This window comes from Phalaenopsis equestris, unplaced genomic scaffold (genome assembly GCF_001263595.1).
Source record: "Phalaenopsis equestris unplaced genomic scaffold, ASM126359v1 Scaffold000180, whole genome shotgun sequence".
Lineage (NCBI taxonomy): Eukaryota > Viridiplantae > Streptophyta > Magnoliopsida > Asparagales > Orchidaceae > Phalaenopsis > Phalaenopsis equestris.
This window is the reverse complement of record NW_018164622.1, coordinates 728144-736556: the sequence shown is the minus strand read 5'-3', so window position 1 is coordinate 736556 and position 8413 is coordinate 728144. Positions and strand designations below refer to the sequence as shown.

Sequence of the window (8413 nt, the reverse complement as noted above, 5' to 3'; positions counted from 1 at the left end):
ATCGTTGTCCTCAACATTTTAAATTGACAAATTTATGTAATATGATGATAAGCAACTCTTTTATTATCATATTTATTATATAAATTTTCATAACGAATAGTAGTTAAAATTTAACATGTTATTTCATTGATTTTAGTATGTCCTCTACATATCTAATATATTCTAAAATTTTAGTACATTTAATAAAAAAAAAAACTTAAATTTAAGTACAATTATGACTAAAATATAAAATATAACATATGAAACTAGTTATAATAGATTTGATATGAATATATGAAATGAGTTATTGATTGCATAAAAGAATATTAAATTATTAAATTTTTTAAAAACAAATACAAATTTTTGATGGATTAAGAGATTTGATATGAATATATGAAATGAGTTATTGATTACCGAAAATAATATTAATTTATTGAAAATTTTAAAAACTAATAAAAATTATTGATGGATTAAAAAAAAATAAATGTATGAAATAAAAGCCGGATAATAAGAAGTAAATCTTTTTAAAGAACATTCATTTCATTGTAAGAAAAATTTGAAGTCCTAAACTTTAAGGTTTGTCGAAATTTTAAATTCAAATTTTTAGAAAGTACTTAAGGAGATTTACCCATATTTCTATAAGTGATTCAAAATATTTAGGCAAAAAAACAAATTACATTAGTCATAAATGTCTATATTTTCAAATAATTGCTCAAGGTAGTGTGAACAATATAATCCATGTGTGAGGAAGAAAAATGAATGGCTCAAGGTCAAATGCAACTATAATCAAGTAATTATCATCTTGTTAAATTCATCTCATCAAAAAGAATGTATATTTGTTTGAATTAGAGTCAACATGGTTTCAAAAAAAACCTTTTTAAGGTTTTGAATTTATTTGTGTGTGCTTTTATAAGAAGAAAATTATGCATAAGTTCAAATTTGATAAGATTTTATTTGTAAAACATATAAATAGTTAATAACTTTTAAAAATATACCATTATTCATCATCATATGTTCTTTACATATGACATTGAATCTTGAAACTCCCTTCCTAAATGTAGTCTCCTATGACATGATTTATCAAAAGTGGTGTTACCATTATAAGTTAATTACTAAATTTGAGACTAACTAGCTTATCAAATGTGGAAGGCTACCCAACCTCTTTGCATATTCAACACTTCCACTGAGTATTTGCTCCATGTTATATTTGTACTTGAACCCAAGATCTAGTAACTTGGTAGAACTGGGTAGCTTTCTAGCATCAACGCCCTCAACCCTGAAATCAAATAAAATGATGCATATCTCAAAGTTAGTAACACAAATTTATAATGAACCTTTTTTCTTCTCAACTATCTTTAAGATTAATTAAAAATGTTAGTGTTTGGTAAATTTTTTAGTAGATGAATAATTGAGGCACTTGTATATATGAATAAATTATATAGAATTACGTATAAAATGAAATGACAATGTAGTATAATCTATATAATTGATGTAGAAAAAATAATTTATATTTGAATTATATGTATAATGGTAGTAGGCTATTTAAATATGATGTTAATTAACTATAAAAAGTAAAATAAAGGAAATGAACCAAAGAAAGCTTCAACATACTTACTCGTCAAGAACTTGAGCGTTAGGAAACTTGAGTTTGTAGTAGTCAACCATCTCTTGCATCACTAGCCAATGGCTAACACATATATATCTATCAGAAATGAACTCATTCTCCATGCATAAAATATGCCCTTCACAAACATCGTCAATGTGAACCAAAGGGATTGAGCCCAACATTTCTTGGATTAGCTTTAACACATTATAGGGAAGCCATTGACGACTCAATGGTGAAATGATCGCAGCCATGCTAGTTGACAAATTTTGAAGAATTCCATCCCCTCCCACTAGACCACAGACTAAGCTTACCACTTTCATTCCTCTTTGCTTATTTTTTTTGTTGTAGGTTAGGAGTTTCTTCTCCGTCAATGTCTTTGAATTGATGTAATTCTGTGTAATCCATAAAAAATGTAAATTATGTATTTACTTGCTTTGAGAACAAACTATATTTACAAATAAGAATGATCAAAAGTTGAGTACCTAAGATAATTACAAATTATGTATGTTAGAGTTTAACAAATTTATTAATCATCTAAGATAATTATTTTAGGTATCTTCATTAACTCAAGTTCTTATGAATTATTAGATTCATGATCAGAACAATGGAGTAACATATTAAGGCTTGATAGATCTTGCTTGGGAACTCATGCGCATTAATGTGAATAGCTACAAGTTTCATATGACTTTCTGATCAAAAGGAAAAAGAATTGTAATTTTCAGTATTTGTGTTAAAGCAAATAATAAACCAAATAATGAGATAGATTGTTATGGGATTCTAGAAGAAGGTTTTGAACTATGATATCCTAGCTCTATTGGAGTTTATTTGTGTTCAACTATGATTTGTGTTATCCTATTCCTAATCGTGGAACAAGGGTAATGCAACCATATAACATCGTTAAAGTAAAAGTGAATAGATGATATGGTAAATTTGATACGTTCATTTTATTTAAACAAAAAATTCAGGTATTTTTTTTTTCATATCTTCATAGAATAAGAGATAAAGTTGAGTGGGCAGCAGTCATAGCTGGTAAACCTATAGTGACTATTACTATTCAGAATTCAATTGAACCTGCTCATCAAGAAATAGAAATGATAGATTTATACATTCCGCTAAATACAATCCATGAAGAGCTCAATTTAGAGGTTGCTAGTAGCAAACATGAAGAAATTCACATCGATGAGTATGATTTTGATGATGCTTTGAATGAAGTAATTTTAACTACATTCTCAAGTGACTCATCATAGGAGGTTAACTGTGTAAGTTAATCCAACTATGTAATTTTGTGTTTTCTACTTTAGTGATGTGTAGATTACACTTTACAGTTCTATTTTGTGTTTGTTGTGTATTTTTTTATGTTTTCACTTTCAATAGTTTGTATAATGTCCTTTACTGTTTTCCTTTCTATTTATTACGTGCTCTTGTGTTTTCAGTTTTAGCACTCTGTAGATTGCATGCACTTTACTGTTGCTCTTTCTTTATACAACATACTATTATATTTTCAACTTTAGTACTCTATAGTTGCACTAATTAATTTTACTTTCCTGCTTGCAGATGGCTTCTGGAGAGAAGGGCAATCTCCACCTGTTAGGGGAAATGGCACTTGCAAAAGTCTGTCAGCTGATGAAGCCATGGACACGATACTATGGAGGCGAGCCTTGCAGTTGAGTTGCCCCAGTATGCCTCCACTTAACCTCCCACCACACCAGCACCGCCTCCAGTCGCGACTACTCACTAGCACCACCTCCAATCATGACTACCACATCAGCATCGCGACCAGTCACGACCACGACAACAGCACCACCACTAGACACGACCACCAACCAACATCATAACCATCAGATGTTATTGATGTGTTGTCTAGTTCATGCAGCACAAGCAGCCGTCATCAACTCTGGACAGTGAGGAACATGTAAGCTTTCTTAGGTATTGATATTATTACTTTACTTTTTTTTAATTTCATAACAATCAAATTATATGTTATTTTTAGATTTCCCCCCACCCCACCCGGCCTACCCACACACGCACACACAGAGGTCATCTATTTTATTAGGAACATTAGTCAGATCAAGTATGATCACTTATACTTTTCCTAGAGGGAGATCTCGATGACAATTCGAGCCATATGGTTTCAGAAGTTTGCGACAAACCGCAAACAAAGTATGGTTTCAGAAGTTTGCGACAAACCGCAAACAAAGTAATCTTCAGGTATGTATTTATTTTTATGAATCTAAAATTTTCTAATTCAGTTTACAGAAATGGTGGTCCTAGCCTCTAGAGGAGGAGGCACGCATCTGGAGATACGTTTAGCACAAGGCGAGCGATCATCTTTGCGATCAGTTTTGTGATATACAGAAGACACATTAGCGTCCCTAGTAGCTCGACGAGAATGTGTTCACCGCCCTGCTTAGGGACAAGGACTCTCCTGATTATCATAAGAAGAGGGGCATGCTAAGCAAAATGATCACTCTGACAAAGGGGGCATAGGGGTCTTGAAGCACACTGGTAGGGCGCTCCCACATATAGAGTATAAGAGGTGACTGGTGAGACTTATTTTCTGCATTAAATCTTATTTTACATTAAATTTATGATAACTGTTTTATTACACTGACAGAATATAGAGAAAGGATGGGAGTCATCCGCTGCAGAGTTACATGAGCGCACTCAGAGATGACAGTCCGATCAGTTCTGGACGGACAACATATCTCAGACGACCCAGGTAATTCATAAGATTGATTAGTACAAAATTCAAATAAATATCAATGTTTATTTAGTTTCTAACTATCATTAATCACATTTTTGTATGAGGCTTTTCAGAGCTTCGTGGAGAGCCGATCCAGTAGTCGGGTGGTGATTTGAACATATCTCATGATCCATCTGAATAAAATGGCCGAAAAAAAAAAAAAGGCAGGGTCTACAGGTTGAGGTCCCGAGTGCCGACATATAATGCTTGTCCAACCTCTAGCACATCCAGTGCATCTGGTTCCACTGCACATGAGAAGATTTGTTGTCAGGTTGTTGTTCAGGTTGCTGCCCAAGTCTTCACCCAACTAGCTACCCTAAGATTGGTGATGGAGCTGAAGATGAAAATAGAGATCGAAGCCATTCTACGTTATGAATGAGAGAGATCTAAGCAGCCAGTTCAAGCGACGAGGAGGAGGAGGATGATGATGAGGACATTGATGGGATGAGGATGAGAAAGTGTAGGGGTTATTTTTTTATATTGGTATATGTTAAAGAATTTATTTGCCCCAAATAATATTTTTATTGGACAATTGTTCATTTTGTTTAGTTTATTGCAATTATTTTTGTTTTATTTTTGTATATGGTTATGTATCAATTAGTTTCATTATTGTGTTGTGTTGTGCTATGTGAAAATTGTATTGTTACGATTGCAAGTGTGTAAATTGTTGTGTTGAAGGAGTTTTATTTTATTTTTTATTTTTGATGTTACAAGTTTTTGACGGTTTACCGATGGTTTTACGACTTTATGATTATGTTCCGACAGTTTTCAGATGGACTACCGAACAATCGACAACTTCATAAGGTGCTGCACTTTTTTGAAAGATATATCAGTCAGTAATTATCTACGATTAATCGATGGTGGTGCTAAATTTTTTTTTAATGGAAGGGCGACACGTTTCCTATGAAAGCTCAACACTTGACCAACAAATATATACGTCGTTTATATTACTAACGGACACTGACAGTTCAACATGCTATGGTTTTGAACGAACAACGACAGTTAATATTCGTTGGAAAACTATCAGTGTTAAAATACCGTCGGTAAATCCTTAGGTAATTATATTACCAAGAAGCATTTTTGCACATCAAATAAGATGTAGCTTAATCGTCGGTAATTAAGTTACTAATAGTTGTAATATTATTATTGATGGTATTTGACTGGCGGTAATAATCTAAATTCCTGTAGTGATGTGAGAGTATAACTATTGTAAAAGGGAGTTTGGCTGCATAAATTTTTAGCTTAAAAATGTGAGGCTTACTAAATAATATAAAACATTTATTTAAATCAAAATTGTGTCATTCAAAGGACAGACATTAACGTTCCAAGAACTAACAAAAGTCAATCAACTAGGGGTCTAGTTTCCATTGTATGATTTAGCGTTTTTGGGAACTAATGATCTAGTTGAGTTTATGACTAGAAAATTTATTTCCTTCAAATGAAGATGATTTTGACTCAATTTTAACTTGTTTACTTATTATAATAGCTTTCATTAATAGAGTTTGACTAGTTTCAACCACAATTAAAAAAGTAAATAGAATAGATCATAGTGAAGGGAGATAGCTTGTGACCAATAACACTACCAAAATTCTTATAATGCTTTCACTTATAAAGACTTCAACATAGACTCTCTCTCTCTCTCTCTCTCTCTCTCTCTATCTCTACTTTAAGCCTTCCACCATTTCGAGTATTTCTAGTTGAACATTGTATAGACTCACAAACATCAAATAAGTATATGCTTTTGATAAATTTGAGTCTGACAACCAACGAAAACATAAATTCTAACTTCTATAATCAATATTTCCTCACACATGAGATATAAGATATATAAAAATGATTGTCAAGCCCAAATTAAACTAAATTAGAAATCTATGTGCTAATAATGAAACACAATAAATAAGAAGGATGTAAAGATATTAACCCGATTGAATTCCTGAGCATGAGCAAAAGGACAATGGAGGGGAGTCCAACATGATTCATCCATGCAGTCTTTAAAGCTGAAATCATCTTTCTTTCTTGGGGAAGCAGACATGATAGAAGCTGTGTATATGACTCGTTTTACTGACTCTGATCTCTCGCATGCTCCCATTATGATGTCCAATGCAGCCAATGAAGCCTCTGTTGTCCCTTGATACTGCAACAAGAACATTCCAAAACTTATTAGATTTATATGTGTATCTCAATGATTATATTTCGTTGGTAATAGATAGTGTCGTGCATAGGCCGACTATGTTGTGAGCTAGAACATCATTGCCCATTGTGCGAATATTACGTGCAGTGACTACACCTCTGGATGACAATTAGCATATTGCCCACAGTAGTAATATTTCTTTTAGCAAGGTTATCTTTATATTATTTTTAAATTTATTACATATTTGTGTCAAATATTTCCGACCGTAATACCCACAGGTTAAATAACTTCTCTGACAAATATGATCAATACAAAAGAAGACGCAAATTTGCATCTGTCAAAAGTAGACGGAAAGTCTGTAGTTGACATTTGCATCAGCAAGGGGTGTTTCGAATATGGTTAACGTCGATATTATTTGATGATAAAACCAAAAGTAGACGGAAAGTCTGTAGTTGACATTTGCATAACGTCGATATTATTTGATGATAAAACCAACGCAAACAATTAGCCTCAGACACTTTCGACGCTAAGTGCATTTTCGACTCGGATTTTTGTGTGGACCAACATAACATATTATCGTCATATTAGCATCGAATTTGTCCAATGCTAATATACAGAAAATCCGGCACTGGTTTTAAGCCCACAACTGATAGAAGCCAAGCATATAAAGACAATCAGGAAATATTTTTTTTTTTGGGTCAAATCTTATAAGATATATTGAAATGCAAGGAATTCAAATCTTTTAGGGGGCATTTACATGCATACATACCACTCTAGTCTCATGTATTTACATTTCTAACACCTAAATTTTAATTTTTACATTAATACCACCTAAATTGTTCATATCACATAAAATACACCATGATTTTAACTTCTAAAAAAATGAAAAACACCGTTTTATTCATAGGGTAAGGTGGTCTGCAGGTAAAAATTGAAGGTTAGATATCGTCAGATATGTAAATACATAGGAATTGACTGGTATATGCATGTAAATCTTCCAATCTTTTAATGAGAGATCCTTGATGAACAATTCCTGTTGACTATTAATGGGAATTTGACTATCAACTGCTCAACAAATTTGACCATAAGTCTATATATGGTTAAATAAAAATTTAAAGAGAAAATTTCATATAAAGCCATCGAAACATCACTATTTACAAAATGTAACACCCAGATGATATTTTTAAACGACCAAATCGATATATCAAATCATTGAGAATTTGATAAAAACGTACGAATAAGTGTTAGGATTTTATCATAAATTTGAACATATTTGAGTGAGAATTTCAAAAAATGGACCAAATTTAAAACATTTGTCACATTTGCAATCATAAAAGTCTAATCTTTGCATAAAACTCCACTGTATCCTACAATACTTAAAAATGAAGGCAGAGAAACAATTAATGCCTGAGAGTTAGGGTTGTGAAACAGCGGCGTGGCGAGGAGGAAGACATAATCACATCCATTAATTGCAAACTCGAACTTCTTCGCATCATATAAATCAGCCTCAAATAATCTCAGCCTCTCTTCCCCTGCATCCAGCTCCTTCAACAGCTGCACTTTCGCTTCATCACCTATAACATATATATAAATTGCACAAAAGCCCAAAAAATATATATATATAAGCTTATAAATTAGGATGCAGATGTAAAAAAAACGTTTATAATACCTATATTTCTTAGAGTGGCATGAACGATGTAGCCCCTGTGCAGGAGCTTACGGACAAGCCATAAACCGATATAGCAGGCGGCTCCAGTGACACAGACTTTGCTCGGCTTCGCCATTGAGGTTTGTTTTGAGAAGATGTTGAAGCTTTTTGTTTACTTAGCGTTTTGTATTTGTGGCTGAAATTTTGTGCGTGTTTTTGTCCGCAAGGTAGATAGAACAGGTCCGTGAACCACAATTATGGTTTTTTGTTTTTATACTCCAAAATAAATATATATATATATATATA

General features: G+C 32.6%; 1 protein-coding gene across 1 annotated transcript; it reads right to left on the bottom strand.

Annotated features, from left to right (window-relative positions):
• Window positions 1-979: 979 nt before the first annotated feature.
• On the bottom strand, window positions 980-8288 carry LOC110022255 (dihydroflavonol 4-reductase-like). Its single transcript, XM_020721099.1, has 5 exons — window positions 8129-8288; window positions 7867-8033; window positions 6250-6462; window positions 1595-1977; window positions 980-1255 (listed from the first exon to the last, which is right to left on the bottom strand). The coding sequence occupies exons 1-5, from the start codon at window positions 8241-8243 to the stop codon at window positions 1108-1110; spliced, it is 1026 nt and encodes a 341-aa protein (XP_020576758.1). The 5' UTR covers window positions 8244-8288; the 3' UTR covers window positions 980-1107.
• Window positions 8289-8413: the final 125 nt, after the last annotated feature.

Coding starts and splice junctions, on each gene's coding strand:
- LOC110022255 (XM_020721099.1), bottom strand. CDS start 8,243: ATGGCGAAGCCGAGCAAAGTCTGTGTCACTGGAGCCGCCTGCTATATC. Junction 6,463..7,866: donor TTCACAACCCTAACTCTCAG/GCATTAATTGTT, acceptor TTCTTGTTGCAG/TATCAAGGGACAACAGAGGC. Junction 1,256..1,594: donor AACGCTCAAGTTCTTGACGA/GTAAGTATGTTG, acceptor ATTTGATTTCAG/GGTTGAGGGCGTTGATGCTA.